Genomic DNA, 23,269 nt, shown 5'->3' on the forward strand with positions numbered 1-23,269 from the left:
CTTTGGGACTGCGGCAGTGGTTGGTGTTTACCTTATCTGTTCTAACTTGATCGAGTTTGTGTTTAGGTTTTTGTTTTTTTTTTCCGCTTTTTGTTTTCTTTGTACTTCTGTCAAAAACAAAAAAAGTTGGTAATAATATCTTTGCATTTTTTCCAAAAAAAAAAATTGCATAAACATAGGCCATATGAGAACGAGGGTAATTTTCCCAAACTATGGCTCCAACTATTGATCATATTTTAAGGAAATTTTTTTTGGTGAATTTTTTATTCCTCAAATTTTATACAAATTAGATTGGAATTTTAGTTAAATTATTGGCAGGGGTTTCATTCTATTCTTCTACATTGTTCATGGAAGAATAAATTTATGGATAAAAAGACTCTTCTCCAGTTTTTATGAGGAACAAAATAAACAAAATTTCATACTCTTTTATTTATTCAGTTCTAATGTTTTTTACTTTGTTTATTTTTCCCCATTCATCTGACGGTCACGAATCAAATGCTGAGATGGACCAAATGGGCACACAAAAATCTGGAATAGGACACTTCTATTTCTAATTCTTTAATGAATTAATAATAAATCGAAATTCAGCTGAAAATACCAGAAAACCTAAAATTTCAACATATTTACAAACCCAACCACTCTACCCACCCAATTACTACTAACCCGACCCGACCCATCTGTTTTCCCCTAAATCCCTAATTTTTTTTTTCTTCGACGTAACCAAGAAACACAAATCCAAACACAATCGACAATCTCAAATCACTATCTCCCTCAGTCTTCCCTCACTAATCAAACTCTGTAACAATCATCTTGAAGTTGGTCCCTTGAATCTCATCTATTTCTCTATTTCGTGTCACTCATTGGAAAACTATGGCTCCTAAGACTCGCTTCGCCGGAAAAACAAACAAGGAAGGTGCGCCGGAGAAGAAGAAGAAGAACGAGTCTGCGGCGGAGAAGAAGAAAGCTGCGGCGGAGAAGAAGAAAGCTGCGGCGGTGAAGAAGAAAGCTGCGGCGGTGAAGAAGAAAGCTGCAGCGGTGAAGAGGAGGAGAGTATCCGTGAAAAAAAAAAGAGATGCAGCAAAGAAGAAGACTGAAACCGCAGAAAAGAAGAGGAAGCAAGACTCATCTTCGTCGGAGTCTTCATCCAATCCAACCAAGCGGCGTCGGACCGCATCTTCACCAGAACAACATTCCGATCCCGATCATTCCCGGCACCATCAGCGGAATTGCTTTCTCAGGATGATAGAGAGGGTACGCCAAGCCCATCATTTCCAATTGAGCCACAAAAAGCACCTACTCAAACACCCAGTGAGGCGGAGAATCCACTGCAAGCTCCAATAACTTCTAACAACAGAGAGGATCCCAACAGAGAGTCACACTCACCAGAGGCTGCCATTAACAATGAAGCGCAAAGAACGGTAAACAAATCAATTTAAAATAGTTTTGGAATTTTTATGATAATATTGAACTAACAAATAGGAACCGTGAGCAGATTGGATCTAACAACAGTGATTCAAACCCACCTGAGGCTGCCATTGGATCTGCTACCATTGACAATGACGCGCCAAGAACGGTAAACAAGTCAACTTGAAATGGTTTTAGAAATATTTATCATAGAGTTGAACTAACAAATAAAAGAATGAAACTAGTTCAACTGGTAATAATATGTTGTAAAACATATTCAGTGGAATTTATAACTGGTACAACTATGAAAAGTATAACTAGTTTAACTTATACAACTGAGTATCGTATAATTAGTATAACTAAAAGAGTGAAAAATGATGCAACTGGTAAGTGATACAACTATTAACAATATAACTAGGTTAACTAATTAAACTGAGTATTGTTTAAGTATATGGTTTTATTGATGTATAACTGGTTTAACAAATGTCGTATAACTAGGTTTACTAGTACAACTAGTAATATTATTTTTAGTACAACTAATTTAACTGGTACAACTAAGTGATTTTGTGTTGTGTAACTCGGATATTTATTCAGTGTATTTAGTGTTCTTATTTGTGTCTTCAGGCTGGGGAGGAGAATATGGCCGTAGAACCAATGAGACCTGTTGGTTTTTTCTTCAAGCCGAGTGATTATTGGACGGCTTGCAAGCTCTCCTTAAGGTGCCACCAACACGATTTTCTGGAGACGATTAAAGACTTTAAGGAGTCAGAGAAGAGTTGGTTTGAGAATCACCCTCAGTTCAAGCATTTATTCCACATGGATTGTTGCGAGAAAAGAAAGGTTCAGGGATTGTGGATGTTGCTACTTCGTTGTATGCATACAGGAAAGGAGCGACAAGCTTGGTTTGGGGTAAACGGTGTTCCAATTAGATACTCTATCAGGGAACATGCCCTCCTCTCTGGTTTATACTGCGGATCATACCCTGAAAACTATCCGATAAAAGGGAAGATGAAGTTTGCAACAAAGCATTTTAAGCACTTGCAGAAGAAGACTAAGGAGAAGAATAGGAAGAAACAGGGACTGAGAGTGACAGAAGCGGATGTCTTAGAGAAGCTTGAGAAGATGGAAGCTGATGATGGTAGTGATGAGCGTCTGAAGATGGCGGTTCTTTATTTTTTGACCAGAGTAATAAGAGGAAGGAAAAGAAATGCATACTTCATTGAGCCTTTCATTCTCCAGGCAGTAGATGATCTGGATTTTTGCAACAAGTTTCCATGGGGCCGTTACACATTTGATGATTGTATGAAGGAGATTTTCCACTTGAGGGATCATTTCGCTAAAGGGCTCCCAGAGAATAATATGCAGTGGACATTTCCTGGGTTTGTCATCCCTTTGGAGGTATATGAATTATGTTTTCCATAAGCATATTAGTTATTATATAAGTAATTAATTATTATATAACTAATATGATTGTGTGAAATGATATGCAGATATTGGCTTTTGAATGTATCCCTGTCCTTAGGGAAAGTTTCAGAGATCCTGATCCAAACTGTCTCCCAGATTGCCCAAGAATGTGCAAATGGAAGTACAAGAGGACTGGGACAACAGGATTTGCATTAGAAGAGATTTATAAGGCGCTTGGAAACACAAAGGTAAAATATTTTAATTTTTAAGTATTGTTCTATCTTTATCTTCAAGTTCATAGATAATTTTAAGTGTGATATGTTGTTGGTCATATTTCAGGTGATTTCAAGTACGCTGAAACCACAGGGAGATGAACTAGACCTCTTGTATGAAATCATGGATGAAGGGAGTGTGGAAGACGTGGAGCTGCAAGATGATTCAGATAAGGCAGACATAGCCGTTGACGGTTGGAACCGGATCCTTATAGAACCGGAAGGAAAAATATTTTGGGAGGATCTATTCGAGATGGATGTGAGAACCCGGCCTACCACACAGCAACAATCTGAGCCTCATGGTATATTCGAAGGACAGGAGGAAGAAAGGGTATGTGAGGAACCCGAGGCAGGGGGCGAGGCAGGCCGTGAGAGTGTAAAAGAGTTGGAATTGAGATTGAACAAGAGAATGGATGACGGATTTGCATTGAGAGACGAAACAATTCGTCTCTTGGCAGCACGAGTAAAGGAGTTGGAACAAGACAAGATTCAAAGAGAAAATTGGTCATTCCAATTTGGTGAATATGAAACATGTGAGGCTTCAGGAGGCAAAGGAAGAGGTAATTGATTTTAAAATTTGTTTTGTTTTGATGTCAAATTTGCATTGGAATTGTTTTGATGCGGTATTCATTTTTATTATGTTGTAGATAATATGGGCAATGGCAATGAAGATGGTGAGGCAGTGGCTGAGAAGGATGGTGAGAAACAGGTCGAAGAAGAGGCTGAGAAGAATGGCACGAAAGAGGCTGAGAAGGATGGCGCGAAAGAGGCTGAGACAACACCTGAAGGTTTTTGTTGCTGGTTTTTTTTTGTGCTATCAGTTTAGATTTGCTTCAGTGATATAAATTGTGTTGTGTGATGGTGGTGTTGTAATTTGTTTTGTTGTAGATGCTGAGGGTGAAGAAGAAGCTGATAAGGATGGTAAGAATAGCGAGTCAGATGCTGTCACTGCAGCTGTACACACTCCTCTTCCTACTGAGACAACACCTGAAGGTATTTGTTGTTGGTTTTTTTTTTCATGTGCTATCGGTTTAGATTTGCTTCAGTGATATAAATTTTGCTGTGTGGTGGTTTTGTTGTAATTTGTTTTGTTGTAGATGTTGAGGGTGAGGAAGAGGCTGCGAAAGAGGCTTATGAGGTCGCTGGCAATGAGGATGAAGTAGGTCAGAAGGAGGGCGAGACAGAGGCTGACAAGGAGGGTGAAACTGAGGAAGGCAAGACAGATGTGGAGGACTCGCCATCTACTCTTCAAGTGATGGCAGAAGCTGCGGAGAAACTCGAGAAAGAGGTTGATGATAAGGCTGCTGCAGAGAAAGCTGCTGCAGAGAAGGCTGCTGCAGATTTAGCTGCTGCTGAAAAGGCAGCTAGTGATAAGGAAAAAGTTGGTGATCAGAAGGAGACCAGGCCAAAGAGGACCCATAAACCTTCTCGTCCGCTCAGGTCTCCGTATCAGAAAAACTAATAGCTATTTGGAATAGCTTTTAAGAACTAAAACTTATGTTCCAACTAAAACTTATGACTTATGTTTCTTTTGATGCTAATACTTATGACTTATGTTTTCTGTTGTGTTAAAACTTATGACTTATGTGGATGTTGTGTTAAAACTTATGACATATGTTTATGTTCCTGTTTCTGTTGTATTAGGACCGTTGTATTATGCTAAAACAGGTATTATGGAATCACTAATACAAGTATGACAATCCAATAACATTTAAGAATTGTACAACTAGTACAACTACGTAATAACATTAGTTTTACATAGTTCAAAATCACGTGTTGCAAATTTAAAATGTGTTGAACATTTAAAACGTGATACACATTTAAAATGTTGTAGTTTCACATAGTTGTACTAGTTTATTAGTTGTACCAATGTGTACATAGTTATACTTTGGCAGTGAAATCGAAAAATATTAGTTGTACCATATAAAAAATACAATTACCTTAGTTGTACCACTGTTGTATGTTTACATATGCTTGCCCGGATACAATGAAATCATAACTATTGTGAAAATACTTGTCATGTATGTTTTGCAAAAAATAAGTGGACAAACAAGTTAACAAACCTTAAAAGTATAAGGTAGATCAAGCAAACTTTTGTGATGGAGATAGAAATCTAAAAAAAAAAAAAGCACAATACAAAACACAAAGAAACCTTTCCAAACACTTAAAAATTAGACTATTTGATTGGTTTTTTAATAGAGAACACCCAAAAGAATATTTAAATTTTACAACCTGCACAGTTGAACTAGTTGTACTAGCATATCCTATTTTAGTAAATTAGACATAGTTGTACTAGATTTACCAGTCGAACCTATTTGAGTTTTACTAGTTGTACCAGTAAGACAACACATATATATGAGTGTTATATTTTATCAAGTTTTACCATGTTGCACCTGTCGTACCTGATTGAAACAACATAATGCATAAATAAAGTTCCACAACACATAAATAAATTCTACAACACAAATAAGTTCCACAACACACAAATAAATTCTACAACACAAATGAGACTCATTCATCATTTTTTTCGTTACCACTTCTTTCGTTGTCACCTCCTTCGTTCCCATTTCCACTGCTGTCATTGCTGTCACTACCACTGCTATCACTGTCACTGCCATCACTGCCACTTTCTTCGTTTTCACCAATCAATGGTGGAAACTTCTTCTTTCTCTTCCTCCGATATTCTCCGGCAGATGGGAATCTAGTAACTTGTAGTCTTCCTTTTTTTTTCTCCACATATGGAGGGAGGACAACCTGAGATCGGATTTCCTCAGAAATTTCAGAACTTTCCCATGTTGAATGATGAGGCACTGGATATATTGTCCTGTAATATGCCAAAGTCCACTGCTCCATCCAGTAATACCTAGAACAATAATGTTCAGCCATTTCTCCACGCGCCATGATGGCAGCAAGTGCATGCACACAAGGATACCGATCAATATCAAAACACCTACAATAGCATGTTTTGTTGCCCAGATCAACCAAATAACCATGACCATCCTCTCCAAGCACATTGTAGTGACCTTCAAATGTATTTAGCTCGGTCACCTTCAGCTTTTTAGCCGGGATAATCAGAGTGCACCACTGATGCGACCAAGCTTGGCGTGCCTCTTTTCTTCTTCTTCATGACACTTGCATCTCCACGAGAGCACGTATGAATCTTTCTATACGTTCTGATAGAGAAAAAATCAGAGTTCTTCAGCTTTGCAGCTCGTAAATACCATCTGCATCCAGCCCCACGACATTTCAATATGTAAACCCGAGGATTCGACTTCTGTATATCAACCTCAAAACAATTGGAATGCACACCTTTGTCCACTAAATCCCTCACTTCTTCTCTAGTCGCAAATTCTTGATGAAGACTAATATCAATGCCATCATCCCATTCAGAATTGACAACAGGAGGTTCAACTGCTGTAACAGCCGGCAACTCCTCCCTATCATCCATTTCATCACCCTCTTCACTGATTTTCTCATGCTCAAACTCATCCTCCTGAATATGAGGAACAATTTCCAACTCTCCAACTCCAACCATGCCATCATTAGCTCTGGCATCACTCAGATTTTCCTCATTCATAGAAAACATCTCGTTGCTCTGATTTTCTGAGACGATTTTGGCAAGTTCCACATGCAAGACACAACGTCGGTTCTTCTTATCTACCATCATCAAATATCCTAAAACATCTTCATCATCCAAGATATAACAAGAATTTTTATTATTCAAGACCAGCGGAAAGTAACTCAGTTGAAGCTTGGTGGCATCTACATCAATCTTCAGTTTTTTGCCTATTCTATCAACCAAGTGGGAATAAGTAATCTCCTCATATCTTCCTTTCATCACCAAAGTAGAAATATGTCGGTCTACACCATGTTCAAAGTGTATCACCACAGATCCATTGCTATCCATACTTCCTGAAATGAGTAAAAAATAACAATATTATTGAGTAGTTGTACAAGTTATATGAGTTTTACGGTTGTAAAAAATATCTGTTATATTATCACTTTGACGGGTTTACATATCAAACTAGTTATAAGTTATACTAGTAATACCAGTTATCCGACGTTCATTTTGCACATGACTATTACAAGTTATATTAGGTGTATCAATACCACCTATTCAATGTTTTACACTTAGTTGTACCAGATTTACTATTTTTTTTTTTTTTTTTTGAACACAGTTGTACCAGATTTACTAATAATACATTTTCTATAAAAATGTTAGTAATACTACATCAGTTGTACCAGTGAAACTAGTTGTTAAAGAATTTTGAGTTACAAGTTGTACCGGTTGTACCATACACAAAAACGATTTCTTTTACAATTTTATGTTTCATACTCTAACAAAATTATATCAACCAACCTTATAATCTGACTAACAGTTAGCATGTATTTTATATGACTTAACCGAAACAAATAACAATAAAAACATAAGAGAGAAAGACAAAAAAGAGAGAGGAAGAGAGTTTACACTTACCAATAGATTTCAGAACCAAGGACGACGCAAATGAGATGTTTCACGGTGTCATAACCTGTAAAAATACCCTAAGAAACAGAGGTAAAGGTTTTTGGGTGAAGAGTTGAAGAATAGAGGTTTGGTTGGTGAAGGAAATGAATTTTCGTGGTTGGGTATGGTTGAAGAAGAAAGGAAGAAGAAGAAGAGTGATTAAATTTTCTGTGGGACCCAGACAAAATCTGATGGCTAAGATTAAAACAGACTCATAAGATCCAGCGGCTGAGAGACAAGTTTCATTAATGGCATTATTGTAAATATTTCATCTTTAAAGATCGGACGGCTCAGATTATAACGTGAAGAATCAGATCCAATGGTTGATGTTGAGCTTTCATTAAGGGTATAATCATAACTTACACTCATTTGTCCCATAAGAGATTAGTTTTGGTGGTTATAGATTTTTTTTTTGTCCTTTGTCCCTTTCTAGATTAAAATCCGACGGTCACTGATAGGAGCCTATGTCTGTATTTTGCTACTTCTTTCTTGAGTTTTAGACTTCTTCACTAGTCATAATTTTCCCGAACTATGTTTCCGTTGAGCTTTTGTTGAAGTTAAAAAAATATAGAACATTTACTCAGAGGTATGTTTTTTTTGGCTCTATACTAGCGCACGTGTTGTGCCTGATATGATGCTAAATTGAGTTTAAACGCATCGATATTGTGAAGCTGAGGGATCGCCCATCTCACCAAAAACTGCTCTGCTCTACTCCTGTCCCTATAAATCAGACTCATATGAATGAATACATATTTTACCATTAAGAAACAAAAATGTAAATGTGCAATACCTGTCGTAGGACATTCTACCAGTCAAGAGTTCTAACATAACAACACCAAAACTGTATACATCACTCTGCCACGTATAGATTCCTGAGTCAAACTCTGGAGTTCCGTATCCGTAAGCCGCAAGCAATTGTCCTGACAACTGATTAATACAACAAAACAGTTGGTTTTAGTCTTTTAGATCTCCAAGAAACTTGTTAAATTCGGATTTATCATAAGCTTTCAATTTAAAACCAATTGGTAGTAAGTGGATTGGCGCTAAACCTTATATATAGTATTTACGGTTTTTTTAAATTCCCGATGTGTGATACTTTATCCCTAATATATAAAACTACAGAGGTGAAGCCATCTGAATCAAGATTATTTGGGGTTTAAAACTTTACCTGACTCACAGAGCCTGATGATATCAATGGAGCCAAACCACAATCCGAGACAAGAACTCTCAGATCATCATTCTTGGTGATAGAATGAGAAATGGCTGCGTTTGTGAAAGGCATTTGTTGATTCATGTTCTGAGAATCTACAACCAGTCTGTGGTACTATATTTAGACACCTTGACCTGATTTTAGTTATCGTCACCATCTTTGGTTTTACCATTTCATGAAGAGATTGAACCTCCACTCAGACCCGACCCTGGGCTAAAGTCCGTAAAGCAAGAACTTTGGGCACCAGAATTAATAACTAAATTATGGGCGCCAAATTATCCAAAAGTTCCTTTAGCCTAGTGGCTTTAGCAGACAAAAATAAATGATCTTCAACCCTAAGATAAAGGTTCAATTCCCAGCTTGGGCTTACATATTTGCTTTTAATATTTTTGATAATAACAACTGGTTTAGTCACGTTCCTTTTTTACAAGATATAGTTTCTTTCTTTTCAATAATTTAGTTTGTTTATATATGCATATATAAAGTATAAAATAGAGACTAGATAAAAAAAAACTGTATGTCTTTTTTCGGTTCATCTCAAACAGATTCTTTTTTTTTCTCTGAAAAAATGGTATCCTCTATGATTATTTGATCGTCGATGCACAATGGAATTGTTGAATCTCACATTTTTTCCTCTTTTTTATTTATTTGTTCTTTTTTCTTTTTCGAAACTTTTATAATCTGGATTACGATTTATGGAGTTTGAACAAACATAACATTATCATTAAGTTATGTTTCTGAAAATTATAAAACTAGATAAAATTATGCACGTTAAAGTAATGTTAATCTGAATTGATAATTAAAATTGCATTTTTCTCTTTCTGTGTACGTTATAATTTTCATTCAATCACTAATATTTCTCTGATTTCAGGTTTTTATGCAGATTTTTAAATGATTAAACAAACTGAAGATAATATTAATTGTATATATAAGATGGTTGAGACACAGATTGTAAAATAAAATAAAAATTTATATTCTATTAGTGTTTCGCATAATTCTAATTTAATATTTAAAATGTAATATAAAAAGTTAATAATATATGAGGGGCACCATATATGCGCTTTAGGCACCATTTCGGTCCGGACCGGCACTGCCTCCACTGATTAGTAAGCCCAACAGATGAGTATGTTACAGACACAAAGACACATAGTAAAAGAAAAGAAAAAATACAAGGTCGGTAGAAACAAATTTGTTCCGAATCTACCTTTTTTATAGTACTGGATGTTGTTTTCAAGGAACAAAGATTATATTAGATTAGAGACTATTCGAGATTCATAAATGGGAAAGGAAAACACTTCCACCAATCTGAAGCAAGCACACTGATCATCTTCTCTTAAAGAGGCAATTGACAAGCAACCAAACTCACACAAAAGGAGCCTCATCTTTGCTGCAGAATCAGCCAAAGCATTTCTATAAATAATCTGAGACAAGTACCCTTAGACCATCACCATTAATTAGAACATAACCTAACTGATCTGGGTGGTCACAGCTAAAAACATTTATCTAATGGTAATTGATCAACACCATAAAAGAAGGATCCAGTGTATAAATGACGGGCACTGATATAGAGTAACAAAAACTTGCTAGAGACAGAGAACATCCATTTTTTTTGTCTTTCAAAACCCTAATTGTGTTTCTGATCCAAACCAGCTTGCTATACACTTTCCTTGTTCCTCAAGAAAAAAAACCTTTTTCTCGGTGGCCCATTAACACAATCCAAAGGTGATTCGTTTAGAAATTCATGGTTTTGTAATCTGATTTTAATAACTATCTTACACCACACGTCCGATGAATCCCACGTGTCATTATCGACGGAGAAACTACTGGGCCTCGTAGTATACCATTTAACTGTCAGATAACACTTCCTTTTAAACTTTTTTTTTATTGGTAAGAAGTTGAAAAGTTTTCTACACAGATCTTTGACTAAAAAAGTAAGCAATATTTCTATTTCATTTACAATTATCAAAATCAATCTGAAGTCTATTTTTTGAAAGAAAATCGTCCTTTACTTTTTACCTAACCTCGTCTGCTCTAGCCTTGACCTTGGCCTGAAGACGATGGTTCATCAGCGCTAGACCCCTGAAACTGCCTTGGCTGTTGTGTTTGAGGCTGAAGTTGCTGATTCTGCTCAGGCCGTGGTGGTACTGCTGCACTGGGAGAAGCTTGGTGGTGTTGAATCATATTCACGGGGAACCCAAAGCGTTGGTTGAATTGCTGGGGCTGATGGTGGTAGTTGTAGTTGATCACTGGCCTCACTCGTTGTTGCTGCGGCTGGTAGTTTTAGTTCATCCATGGAGGCTGGTTGTTGTAGTTCCTCACTCCTTGTTGCTGCGGCTGGTTGTTGTAGTTAATCCATGGCCTCACTGCTTGTTGCTGCGGCTGGTTGGTGTAGTTCATCCATGGCCTCGCTGCTTGTTGCTGCGGCTGGTTGTAGTTCATCACTGGCCTCACTGCTTGTTGCTGCGGCTGGTTGGTGTAGTTCATCCATGGCGGCTGATTTTGCCTTCGCTGGTTCAAGGGATGCCTAGCACTAAAAGCCCCAAGTGATCCACCTGATGATCCTCCTAGACGCTCCAAGTACTCTTGATACCCCTCTGAATCCCTAGGAGCTTCAATTTGCCATAGATGCTGCTGGTTTTGCCTTTTCCTAGAGGAGGAGCTCTCACCTGCCTCATACAATTTTCGCTTTCCCCTTTGCATACCAAAAGGCTGAGTAAACTCATTCTGAACAGGTGCAACTGGTCGCTCCTGCTGATATGGAGGCACACTTGGTCTAAGATGCGACATCATCATCTGTTGAGACATTTGAAAAGGAGCAACTGATCCCTCCTGCTGATATGGACGAGGCATTTGAAAATGTGCAACTGGTCGCTCCTGCTGATATGGACGAGGCATCATCATCTGTTGAGACATTTGAGCGCCAGAAGGAACAAGACCACGGTTCTGTTGACTTGCAGACGATGTTGAGCCACGTCCCATCGTTTCACCACTCCTACGAATCTGAATAAGACTTGGATCATTAGTAACAAGACTAGGACTAACCTCAGCTAACGTTAATGGTGGGCACAAGAAGCAGAGACAATATGCGTGATAGACAATATGCTTACCGCGATCGAGTCTTCTTGACGATTCTGATTAAGAGAGCTCTCGATAGCTTCTTCATTGACTTCTTCGGTTATTTTGGCGGGATCAACCTCCTCTCTCTGCACTTCGTCTTTATCAGTTGGAGCAGTAGCCATGGCCAGAGATAAGGAGAAGTTTCTAGAGAGAAAGATGAGAGAGCGTAGAAGAAGAAACAAGTTAAAGAAACTGATATATGGCGCGAGTGCTTAGACCGTTAGGGTTTGTAAGTGCGTGTGAAACTCCACACTAACCGAGTCGTTGGAATCTCACGCGCGTATGAAGAGTGAGTAGTTACTAATTAAACAAAACAAATGTAGGAGTCATTAAAAAAAAGATTATGTAGAGTGAAGAGCAAGGAACCTGACTCCTTTGTTTTGTTTTAAGTTTTATATAAGGGATGGTAAAATTTTCTAATCTAAAAAATGATTGAGAAAATAAGATTTTCTTCTTTCAGAGAGTTTTGAGAAAGAGAAATGGTTTATTTAATCTCGCCATCATTGGTTTTAGTGATTTCTTGATGAGTAAGAGCATCATTATCCCACATACCCGATTAGGGTCTCTTATTTATTTTTAATATTTTTAAGTAATAAATATGTGTTAAGCGACTCCGTTAAGAGACCCGATCATTTATGTCTCCATTGCAAGTTTCTTATTTAAGAGTTGCAAGTTTCTTATTTAAGAGTTCTTAAAAAAATTATTAAATATTTTTTTATTAAAATTACAAATTTATTTTGAAATAAAAAAGGAAATGCAAAATCAACATGTAAAAGAAATGCAATCAACATATAAAAGGAATTCAATCTACCTCACAGTAAAAAAGGGGGTTAAAAAGAACTTACAGAGGCTACAAACAGAGTGGAGGTTGATTTATCAAAGACCACAAAAGCGAAATCGCCACTTAGGTGTGACACAACGTGGTTAGCCGGGTAAGGAGCTCTGTCACGGAGAGTCTTGTAAGCGAAATCGCCTCGTTTGCATTCTTGGCAAGCCCATATTGCTGCTTCAAGCTTCCTAGGTTGTCAAGTGAGCCTTGAAACAAGCAGAATATCTCATCCTTGGCCCCAAATGACCTGCATAAATTCGAGAAAACCCATCTTTAAGACAAGCATAAGCCTATATATTATATCCACAGAGTTCATATTAACTCAACTTGAGATCTCTAGAGGAGCAAAACAAAGGTTTAGACTTTTAAACCCATTTGATCAAAAGTACTAAGAATGTGAGGCATAATAATAATTCATAAATCAACCTCCACTCTGTTTGTAGCCTCTGTAAGCTCATATTGCTGCTTCAAGCTTCCTAGGTTCTCAAGCCCATATTAAAAATACAAATTTATGTTAAACAATACTTCTATTCAACTTTGTATTTGCAAACGAAATGCAAAACCAACATGTAAGAGAATAAAATATTGCTTCACCTGAGTGGTCGAGCTTCTTGTTGAGCCTCAATAGGATCATCCTCTGCAGGCGTCAACATGTTGGCAACCCACTTCTCAGCCTGGAAAACGAGCAAACACAGAGCCATGAGATATCAATGCAAAGTAAAAAAGAAGCTAATCCAAACAGGGTTTTCGAGAAAGATTAAAACTTTAGCTTCTTCAATCCCAAAATGTGGTTGCTTCAAGGAGGAGAAGCTTACAAGTTTTAGTGCCGTATCTATCTTGAGAATCTGTGGTGTTTTCTTCTTTGTCATTGCAACTAGAGTATCACCACCACCACCAAACTTCCTGCTTACATTAGTAAGGGAAAAAAAAATCATAAGTAAGCTCTTGTTTGTTTTTTGAACATACGTAAGCTCTTGTCAAATCTTAGTAACACTTGCGTTTCACTAGTTGTATGCAACAAGTTCTACTTTCTTCACAAAGTTCTTCCCCTTTCACCAAACCCTTCTTACAGGGTAAGATCTTTCTAAGCTAAATCCACTATAAATCTCTGTGACAAAACTTTAATCAACATATACTCCCACAGGCAAATCGTCGAACAGCTTACGTGCATACACTAAATAACACAACTTGGGCTAGAGAATTGCTCGTAAACTACACCAATAAAAGAGCAAAGAACAAAGAATCGTCGCGCGGATCATACATACCCGATTAAAAAGGAAGAAACTAAGGACAGGCCAAGAGAGGAAGAGAAGAGACGTCTCTTCCATTGCTTAATTAAGAAACATCTTCTATAGTTATTACTAGGCCTCGACGTTCGGTGGACCGTTCGGCATCGGTCCGGTTAATTCGGATTTTTGGATTTTCGGTGTTATGTTCAAAAGTACTATTCGGGTTTTACTAATTATCGGATCGGTTTCAGTTCGGTTCCTTCCGGGTTCGGTTCGGATTGGATGTAACCAATGTTTAAAATCGTCCAAAAATATATTTTTTAAACCTTAAAAATTGATAATTTTTTTTCAAAATATATAAATTATTTACAAATCTAATTAAAAATTAGTTAAACTATCTAAATTAACTGAAAAGTATTCAAAATAACAATTAAAACAAACTAAAAAAATATTTTGAATATCCTAAAATATCTAAATCATCTTAAAATATATAAAAAAATTAACATATTTAACTAATTTCGGATATCTTCGGATCCTAGTTCGGATGTCGGTTCGGTTCGGATTTTAACCAAACACCAAAGTACTAAGCTCATAAGTCCCGTTTGGATATTTTGTATAACAGTTCGGATTCGGATTCGGTTTTTCCGATTCGGGTCTAGGTAGGTACTTCGGGTTGAGTTAAAAACGCTCAGACTTAGTTATTACATTTTTTCTTTTTTTTTTAAATCCCAATTAGACTAAAAAAACCTATCTAAGAGACAGGGATAATGATATGTTCTAAGAACACTTTTTATTGGACCTCTACGATTAGTAAGCATAATGTTTCTTATCGGTTCATGAATTACCCGAGCCACTTATATCTCTAAAACCAAAAAAATCAAAACTGAATAATTCATATAATATAGTTTATACTTTATATACTTGTAAATATTAACAGTCATTGTTACATTTAAATTAATCAAATAATTTTAAAATACTACATACAAACCAAAATACCAAAAAAAAAACAAATTACCATAATACATTTTATCTACAATATTTAAATTATCTAAATTATTCAAAATTTTATCCGAAAACCCAAAAAAAGTTGATATTTAATCCAAAGATCAGATTTTTAACATAAATTAACAGAAAATCAAAACCAAACCAAAACCGAATGAGATTCAAAATTTTCTTGGATATTAGTCGGTTCTCAACTTTGTTACCCGAACCAAAATTTTTTGAATACCAGATTAGATACTAAATCTCTAGAATTTAAAAAAGAAAAAAAAAACTAAACCGAACCAAATGACAAAGACAAAATATGTTACAGACACACACATACTGAAAAAAGACTATATACAAGAGCACTGGGGACAAGGACAAAGTGGATCCGAATCTACAGTTCACAAACATGTTTTCAAGGAACAATGATTACAAGTAGAGAAAGATTCAAGATTCACGAAAGACAAAACTCCCCTACAAATCTGAAATAAACACATTGCAACGAGGTTAACAAAGTAAGCATCTATTAAGCCACATGACCAAGCTTTCTATACACATTTCCTAAAATCCTTTATTAATAAAATTATAAGTCCTAAAGCAGCATCAAATTTAGTCTTTATTCACATAAGAGATAACAATACTAAAAGATCAACCAAAACCAATGCAAGAAAACGGCCCAACAGAAATGTTGCTACATAATTTGGAAAAGTTCAACTAACTAGTTATAAAAGTTGATTAGACAGTCCTTCAGAGACTCTTTTGAGATAGTGAAGATAATCATGTCACTTAGGCTTCTGCTTAGTCTCGACCTCCCCTCCCAAGACCATGGCTTCCTCTGCCACAGTAAGAAGACTGTCCAGCACTGAACATCCTCATAGAACTCATTTGGTTTTGCTGATTAGTCACAGGTCTCATGGATTGCAGCTGCTGGTTGTACATCACTGGAGCTGCTGCACTTTGAGAAGGTTGTTGGCACATACCAAAAGGCTGGTTGGGATTGTTCTGATCTAAAAACATTGTTGATACTTGTGCTCCAAGGTTTGGTTCTGTAATCTGACTGCCATACCGCTGGTTGTACATCGTTGGAGCTTGAACTGTAAATGGATTGGGAAAAACTCCCATATTGTTCGGCTGATTGATCTCACGTCTCATAAATTGATGCGGCGGATTGTACACCATTGGAGCTGCTGCATTGAGAAAAGGTTGTTGGCGCATACCAAAAGATTGTCTAAGATTGTGCTGACCTACAAGCATTGTTGGTACTTCTGTACCAAGGTTTGGTTCTGTAACCTGACTACTCCTGAAACCAAGCTGCTGGTTGTACATCATTGGCGTCACTGGAGCTAGACTTGGGGGTAGAGTGGGAAAAAATCCCATTTGGTTCGGTTGATCGAGCTGTTGTTGGTTGTACATCATTGAAGCTTGACTCGGAAATAGATTGGGAACAACGTCTATTAATCCTTGTGCCCCAAGGTTCGGTTCTGAAAATTGACTGCTCCCATCATAATGATTTGAGTTAATGATTTCTTGTTCATTAGTACTCATCCTTCTTCTCTTCTTTGTTGTTGTACTCTGGCAATCATTTACTTCTTCTTCTTCTTCATCATCAAAAACGTCACCAGTCTTTGCTGGATCATGAAATATCTTGAACAAATCCTCTTCATCAATATATTCTACAGATTCATCGTGGATTAGAGGGAGACGTGTACCGATAGGCAGTTGGAAATCTGACTCCGATTCCAATCTCACAATATATAAAGGTTTCTTTACATATTCATATTCAAGTCCAAAAATGTAGCCAACCACACGACAAAACGGAGCTCTTGTTTCACGAGAAAGCATAGTAGAACCTACTTTCAAAGTTCTAAGCGCTTTGAACCTCTCAAGTATCGCATAACGTTCCCCTAATACCTGTGATCACAAGCAGGGTGGTTTCATACATTTAAGACATAGAACTGCTAAAAAAAAAGAGAATATATATGTAAAAATTCCTCTTGAGATTACCATGTTCACAAATTCAACGTTGGTGTGATGCGCAGCTTCTAGGGTTTTTTTGTTGTTAAAGGTCTAGACTCTCTCTCTCTCTCTAGGTACGATTTATAGTGAGGAAATATCTCAACCATCTCCTTTTGTACTTATCCTCCTAGATTTGTTCTAACAAACAACTTATCCTTTTGTTTAGTCTGGTTTAATCCGGTTTGGTAAAGTACTTCGTTTGGTTATTTATGTACAAATGTTCGTTTTTTTTTCTTAACACCACAAATGTTTGTTTAAAGGTAGAAACACACACACTCGGAAAAAAATACTAGAGGAGGTTGTATTCAAGGAAAAAGAAGTTAATAAACAGAAACTGATTCAAGATTCACCAAGACCTAGACGCTTAGATCATTGTCTTAAATTTTTTTAATAAGACCAATCTTGTCCTAGTAAAGTACTCTGCACTGTTTCTGTTCACTACAACTCATCCTTCTCTTTGTTACCGACTTAATATGCTAGTAGAGGTTCTTATTCCATTTGGTTGTCTGGGAGAGAGAGATTGCCCTGAACAATCCTCGTTACTTGGGAAATAAAGACAGTTTCGAATCCTTCATCTTATACACAAAACAACAAAACAAAAAGCACAATTCAAGTCCTTTCGGTAACTAACAGAGTACACCTCCTATTTTACAATTTTTCATATGAATAAAAGGTACACGCACTATAAAGAACACAACACGCAGCAAATTATACATACTTTTTTTTAAGTACAAACAAGTTTCAAAGAAACAAGTAAACACACAATTTGACACTAGAGGTCGTTCAACAAACAATGATTACAATAGGGATGATCTAAAAAAGATTCACAGAAAAGAAAGAAAAAAAGAAAACGAGCTCCCCTACCAATCAAATCATCTACCACTGGAGACGAGCACAATGATCTTTTCCTTAAGATCCAATTTACATGAAACAAGCCTCCCTTTAGCTGCTGCAGAATCAGCTTCCTTCTCATTTTATGTTTTTCCATTCCCCTTTGTTCTTTCTGAGAACTGAACATCTCTTGTTTCCGCTAATTCACAAATATCCTCAGGAAAAAATGCTTCTTCGCAATTCACTAGTCTGCGCTAGGCTCCCCTGAACCATGCCGCTCTCTTCTGATCATATCCAGAAGATCTTGAACTACTTCAGACATCAATGGTCTAAACTCTGGTTCAGACTGTCACAAGAAATAAAAAAGAACAAACACTCTTTTAGTCAAACCAAACACACAATCACAAGCATATAATCACAGTTTCTCACAATAGTTCAACATGTGTTTTTTTACCTGAACACACCGCGAAATTATATCAGCAAAGTGTGACAATGACTTTGCAGGGTACAGTCCATTAAGAGATGGATCAACCATTTTACCCAACGCATCGATATCATGAAGCTGAGGAACCGCCCACCTCACCAAGAACTGCTCTGCTCTACTCCGGTCCCTATAAAATCAGACTCTCATATGAATGAATGAATACACATTTTACCAAAAAGAAACAAAAATGTAAATGTGCAATACCTGTCGTAGGACATTCTACCAGTCAAGAGTTCTAACATAACAACACCAAAACTGTATACATCACTCTGCCATGTATAGACTCCTGAGTCAAACTCTGGAGCTCCATATCCGTAAGCCGCAAGCAACTGTCCTGACAACTGATTAATACAATAAAAAAAAGTTGGTTTTACATCTCCAAGAAACTTGTTAAATTCGGATTTATCATAAACTTCCAATTTAAAGCCAATTGGTAGTAAGTGGATTGGCACTAAACCTTATTACGGTTTACGGTTTCTTTTAATTCCCGATGTGTGATACTTTATCCCTAATAAAACTACAAGAGGGGTTGAAAACTTTACCTGACTCACAGAGCCTGATGATATCAATGGGGCCAAACCACAATCCGAGACAAGAACACTCAGATCATCGTCCAGTAGGACATTGACTGATTTGAAGTTTCTGTGTATGATTGGTGGTTCACACACCTCATGCAAGTACCTTTAAGAACATTAACACAAGTCAGAAAATCAAATGCAACTTCTCATTTATTTTTCTAAGTAAGAAACTTACTCAAGGGCTCTAGCAGCTCCAAGTGCCATTCTGACACGTTTGTTCCACGAGAGCTTCTTCTTGAACTCATCGTCTGAATGCAAACCGTCTTGCAACGTACCATTACTGCAATACTCGTAGATCAGTAGTCTCTGGTCGTGCTCAGCGCAGTAACCAACAAGTTCAACGATGTTGGCGTGGCGTATCCTATCTATATCGTTCACTAGTTCGATGAACTCATGGTCCTGTTGCTGTTCACAAGCCCTCTTGTCCAACTTCTTCACAGCAAAGAGCTTTCCATCGGGAAGACGAGCCTTGTAAACACTCCCAAGCATGCCCGAGCCAAGGAGATTCTCCTGAGAGAAGCTTTCAGTGTATTGCTGAAGAGATGCAACGGAGTAGTGCTTCACAGAAGATAAGGGTAAGCGTGTCTTAGGGGAAGGCTTCTTAAAAGGTCTCTCAGGAGACTTAATTGGCATAAAGGTGACCACAGGAGGAGCTGGTGGCGGCGGTGGAGGAGGAGGAGGAGGAGGTGGAGGCGTAAGCGTTGAGAAGTCAATGTCTTGACTCTCCTGTCTTGTTATAGGTCTTTGCAACCGCTCAATGTCATGTAAAACCTTTGGTTCTTGTCCAGCTTTCGTGAATGGTACTGTTTCCATAAGCATTGTTTAATCAATAATGACAAAAAAGAATGCAATGGACACTCAAATCTTTTTACCTTTCTCAGACCGAACAGGTGGAGGGAGTAGAGGAGGCCCATTCTCCAGAGCATTCTCTCTGTTTCCTCTGTCAGCACCAACTTGATGCGGTTTAAAGACACTACTAGCACGTTCTCTTCTTCTTCTCCTTCTTAAACACTTTGGCAGCAGCAAGAGTAATGCCAAAACAAGGATTATGAAGAGGACGACACCAGCGATTGATATGAGGACTATCCGTGTGGTTTGTGAAGAGCTCTTCTGCTCTTTTGGAGAAGGAGGTTCACCATCAATTTTCCCTCGGTTTCTTTCAGGTGGAGGAGGTGGTGGTGGAACTCCAAAGAACGGTCGTGTTGGAGATGTAGAAGGAGACAGTGATGGTGCAAGTGTGGTGGAGTTGAACTGGTTTCCATCCTTTCTGCCATCACCAATGTAAGCAAAGAGCAACTGAGAAATAAAAAACATAAAACTAGAGAGTACTTACAGGAATGTCGGAATGCTTAGTAGTTTTTCAGGTATGGGTCCAGAGAAGAGATTATTCTCTATGTTTCTGTTGCCAAGAAAATACATTATAAGTTTTGGAGTTAAGAGTTTGAACATTGTTGGTAGAGAAAGTAACATTACAAGTCTTGCAGAGGAAGGACTTGAAGAACGTCTAGAGTTCCTGAGAGCTGATTGTTCTGAACATGTCTGGAGAAACTCAGATATATCAGCTCTGCTGAAGAAACAAAACCAAGAGAGACAGATAAGGAAAGGAAAAACAAAAAGAGAACAAAACTTACAATGTTGTAAGAGCTGATAAACTCTCCATTGAAGGAGGCAATGTGCCGCTTAGATTGTTAGCAGATATGTCTCTGCACAAAGATAACAGATCACTAAAACAACCCACACAAGCTGATAAAAAGTAAAAAAAGACAAGCGTACAGATTGATCAGCCCAACAAGGTTTTGAAACACATCAGGTAACTCTCCTGAGAGTTGGTTATCATTCAAAGACCTGTCAAAAACAAAACGGTAAGAATTTTCATAAAAACAAATAAAAAAATCAAATAGAAACTGAGAGTAATAAGAAGAAGTTACATGTCACTCAGAGAACTTAGTGTTCCTAAAGATTCAGGGATGCTTCCTGTAAACTGATTAGCTGAAAGAAAACTGCCAAAAGATAAAAAAAAAACCCATTATCATACAAACCGTTATTAAAAAAAACACATTGTTAGGGTGTAATGTAATACATACAAATGCTGCAATGTAACTGGCAAATTAGTCGGTATGTATCCTCCAATGCGATTGTTACTAAAATCTCTGGAAGATAAAGCAAAAGCAAAATACAAAACGTTACAAGTAAAAATACAAATTGACTAAGTCAAAATTGTAACATTTTGTGTCAAAGAGACTTACATTCCCCTGATAGAAGTGAACTTAGATAAGTTGTCACCAAGCTCTCCTTCCAAATTCGCCGCATTTACAGTTCTATAAACCATTCAATAAATCAAATATAATATAAACTGTCAACTTAGAAACTGTAATAATCTGTGCAATTGTAATATAAACTATAAAAGAACTTCTTACATGCTTATTATAACATCTGAGACATTGCAGATAACGCCTTGCCAAGCTTCACCACACGGATCTCCACCAGAAGCAGTCCAGCCAGGAAGCGAAGGCGCCCCAAGCGCAGCGTATAAACCGTTGATTGCAACAACTGATTCAAAATCACAAACAATGCTGATTAAAAATTCTCAGAAAATCATCAAGGAACATACACAGATCTCACTCAGAACTCAGTGCTTGCTTACCATCGTCAGGGTTAGTAGCAGCAAAGGAGAGGGAAGGAGTCAAAATCAGCAAAGACAAGAGCAGAGGAAGAAGACAGTAGAGCTTAGAACACCCGAACTGTGTAATAGATCTCTTACTAGCAGCATCCATTGTTTTGATGCTAGTTAACCAGCATTAACCGAACACAAACAATGTTTAAGAATCTGTAAACAAGCAGTCATAAGCAAACAGAACCATCATGAATGAGACAAGATCCCATAAACCAATCAAAGAGAGAATTGAACACAAGTAGCAATCTCAAGAAGAGAGAAAGAGAAAACTTACTGGAAAGGCAGAGGAATCGACACAAACGATTCGGATAAAAGGGTAAAGTCTTTTCCTTTTTTATTACAGAACCTAACCCAAGAAAATAAAAATGCAAACTTTTTTTTTTTTTGGGTGAGGATGAGATTTTAAGACGCAACTTAAGAGCTAAGGTTCAATGAACCCACTCAAGAGGTAAGAAATGGAAACTCTGTTCATAAAAGGTTTAATCTTTTTTTTGTTTGTGAATTTGAACTAAAAGGAAACTCTTCTTCTGTTCCTGGGGGGGGGGGGGGGGGGGGGGGGGGGTTTAGAAAGAAACTTTGACCAATGCTTTCTTAAGATCAGTACAACATCAATGTGAATAAAATAATCAGTGGAAAAAAAACTGTATTAATTAATTAACCAATGATTTAACTCCATGATGTGTACAACTGTATCCCTTTGTTATCTTTTTGGGGGTGCAAGTGCAAGTTGCGTCTTGGTCTCTGTTCAAGATTCTAGTTCCGACCAGTGACTTACTTGTTTCAAGACTTGCTTGTCAACTTTTAAGGAGAATAATTGGTTGTTAACTGTTGTTAGTTAACAGATAAAACGTTAACCGGATTTAACCACCGGTTTAGAAAAATTATGAAAGGCGCGCGTGTGGATGGATGGAGAGATTGGAAGGGGGCGGTGAAAAAGTGTCAACGGTGAAAGACAAAAGTAGCCGCGAGGAGGAAAAAAAGGAAGGTTTTAGTTGGAATTGGATTCTCACTGCTTTTTTACTTGCTGGCGAGTGCCACGTGCTCGTCACTGTCAGATGACGTCATTTCACTTCCTACAAGTCTACAACGTTCACTCTCTTTTTTTCTTTGAGCAACCTATTCACTCTCTGGTCTTTCTTATTTAGGTTCTGATTGATCCAAGTAATTACTAATTAGTTAACAACTTAACACAGTATAACTATATGTCTATATCACAATCGCTCTACTGTTACAATAGCTTTGGCAACAAAATCTAACTAATAGAATAAATAATATATGGGGAACAACTATATCTAAAACTTATCATAATTGTGTTATCATGATATTCATAACATCTATGACATTTTCATTTATTATTTTAATTTCGTTCAATATTTAATACTTTATTAGTTTATACCTTTTTTTATAAATTTACAATGTACACACATCCCTTCAGTATCACTTGTTCTGAAGTTTTATTTTTAACTAAATATTTCATTTATCATCAGCTTAAAATGCTGAAAAGGCCCAGAAGGCTACAACACCAAATTTAAGAAAGCTACTCCTAAAAGCATAAAAGGAAATCCGCTGGGCCGCATGACCAAAGGGCTACTTGTTCTCAAGTTTATAAAATGTTCTTCCATGGAGTGGGCTTATGAAATTTTTTCACCTAGTTTTAAAGGTTGGCTATTTCTTAGGCCGAATCTCAAATCGCAACAAATCAATGTATGTATTTTTTTCAATTAAGTGACCAA

The 23,269-nt window shown here is 37.2% G+C and overlaps 5 protein-coding genes across 6 annotated transcripts; 1 reads left to right on the plus strand and 4 right to left on the minus strand.

Annotated features, from left to right (window-relative positions):
* The first annotated feature begins 699 nt into the window (after positions 1-699).
* Positions 700-4,720, plus strand: LOC125577671 (uncharacterized protein At3g43530-like). 2 transcript variants are annotated; one of them, XM_048739257.1, is made up of 8 exons: positions 703-1,418; positions 1,493-1,573; positions 2,029-2,802; positions 2,895-3,056; positions 3,148-3,640; positions 3,728-3,868; positions 3,969-4,073; positions 4,178-4,720. In XM_048739257.1, the coding sequence occupies exons 3-8, from the start codon at positions 2,044-2,046 to the stop codon at positions 4,540-4,542; spliced, it is 2,025 nt and encodes a 674-aa protein (XP_048595214.1). In that variant the 5' UTR covers positions 703-1,418; positions 1,493-1,573; positions 2,029-2,043; the 3' UTR covers positions 4,543-4,720. The 2 variants fall into 2 exon arrangements, with proteins under 2 accessions (XP_048595215.1, XP_048595214.1); XM_048739258.1 differs by lacking the exon at positions 3,969-4,073 and having other exon boundaries at positions 700-1,418.
* A 504-nt stretch (positions 4,721-5,224) lies between these two features.
* On the minus strand, positions 5,225-8,015 carry LOC106398084. Its single transcript, XM_048739259.1, has 2 exons — positions 7,555-8,015; positions 5,225-6,992 (listed from the first exon to the last, which is right to left on the minus strand). The coding sequence occupies exon 2, from the start codon at positions 6,985-6,987 to the stop codon at positions 6,139-6,141; it is 849 nt and encodes a 282-aa protein (XP_048595216.1). The 5' UTR covers positions 6,988-6,992; positions 7,555-8,015; the 3' UTR covers positions 5,225-6,138.
* A 2,674-nt stretch (positions 8,016-10,689) lies between these two features.
* On the minus strand, positions 10,690-15,035 carry LOC125577672 (bromodomain-containing protein DDB_G0280777-like). The gene is made up of 5 exons (XM_048739260.1): positions 13,556-15,035; positions 13,167-13,414; positions 12,757-12,987; positions 11,902-12,055; positions 10,690-11,794 (listed from the first exon to the last, which is right to left on the minus strand). Exons 4-5 carry the CDS (start codon positions 12,031-12,033, stop codon positions 11,075-11,077), a joined length of 852 nt encoding a protein of 283 aa, XP_048595217.1. The 5' UTR covers positions 12,034-12,055; positions 12,757-12,987; positions 13,167-13,414; positions 13,556-15,035; the 3' UTR covers positions 10,690-11,074.
* Positions 15,036-15,751: 716 nt separating this feature from the next.
* On the minus strand, positions 15,752-16,795 carry LOC125577967. Its single transcript, XM_048740189.1, has one exon. The coding sequence runs from the start codon at positions 16,793-16,795 to the stop codon at positions 15,752-15,754; it is 1,044 nt and encodes a 347-aa protein (XP_048596146.1).
* Positions 16,796-17,656: 861 nt separating this feature from the next.
* LOC125577673 (protein STRUBBELIG-RECEPTOR FAMILY 3-like) lies at positions 17,657-22,070 on the minus strand. The gene is made up of 16 exons (XM_048739261.1): positions 21,811-22,070; positions 21,507-21,689; positions 21,280-21,412; positions 21,109-21,180; positions 20,947-21,012; positions 20,791-20,862; positions 20,636-20,707; positions 20,494-20,565; positions 20,336-20,401; positions 20,196-20,261; positions 19,735-20,129; positions 19,038-19,665; positions 18,827-18,965; positions 18,489-18,625; positions 18,255-18,411; positions 17,657-18,146 (listed from the first exon to the last, which is right to left on the minus strand). The coding sequence occupies exons 2-16, from the start codon at positions 21,634-21,636 to the stop codon at positions 18,045-18,047; spliced, it is 2,307 nt and encodes a 768-aa protein (XP_048595218.1). The 5' UTR covers positions 21,637-21,689; positions 21,811-22,070; the 3' UTR covers positions 17,657-18,044.
* Between the last annotated feature and the right edge of the window lie 1,199 nt (positions 22,071-23,269).

Source organism: Brassica napus, chromosome A9 (genome assembly GCF_020379485.1).
Source record: "Brassica napus cultivar Da-Ae chromosome A9, Da-Ae, whole genome shotgun sequence".
NCBI classification, from domain to species: Eukaryota; Viridiplantae; Streptophyta; class Magnoliopsida; order Brassicales; family Brassicaceae; genus Brassica; species Brassica napus.

What these genes read in the sequence shown, in the direction of transcription:
- LOC125577671 (XM_048739257.1), top strand. Translation starts at nt 2,044, where the DNA reads ATGGCCGTAGAACCAATGAGACCTGTTGGTTTTTTCTTCAAGCCGAGT. An exon ending in AGGCGCTTGGAAACACAAAG is followed by an intron (nt 3,057 to 3,147) that starts GTAAAATATTTT and finishes GTCATATTTCAG; the next exon opens with GTGATTTCAAGTACGCTGAA. An exon ending in TTCAGGAGGCAAAGGAAGAG is followed by an intron (nt 3,641 to 3,727) that starts GTAATTGATTTT and finishes ATTATGTTGTAG; the next exon opens with ATAATATGGGCAATGGCAAT.
- LOC125577673 (XM_048739261.1), bottom strand. Translation starts at nt 21,636, where the DNA reads ATGGATGCTGCTAGTAAGAGATCTATTACACAGTTCGGGTGTTCTAAG. An exon ending in CTTGTTGGGCTGATCAATCT is followed by an intron (nt 20,566 to 20,635) that starts GTACGCTTGTCT and finishes ATCTTTGTGCAG; the next exon opens with AGACATATCTGCTAACAATC. An exon ending in CATCAGGCTCTGTGAGTCAG is followed by an intron (nt 18,626 to 18,826) that starts GTAAAGTTTTCA and finishes TGTATTAATCAG; the next exon opens with TTGTCAGGACAGTTGCTTGC.
- LOC125577672 (XM_048739260.1), bottom strand. Translation starts at nt 12,033, where the DNA reads ATGGCTACTGCTCCAACTGATAAAGACGAAGTGCAGAGAGAGGAGGTT. An exon ending in GTCAAGAAGACTCGATCGCG is followed by an intron (nt 11,795 to 11,901) that starts GTAAGCATATTG and finishes AGTCTTATTCAG; the next exon opens with ATTCGTAGGAGTGGTGAAAC.
- LOC125577967 (XM_048740189.1), bottom strand. Translation starts at nt 16,795, where the DNA reads ATGCTTTCTCGTGAAACAAGAGCTCCGTTTTGTCGTGTGGTTGGCTAC.
- LOC106398084 (XM_048739259.1), bottom strand. Translation starts at nt 6,987, where the DNA reads ATGGATAGCAATGGATCTGTGGTGATACACTTTGAACATGGTGTAGAC.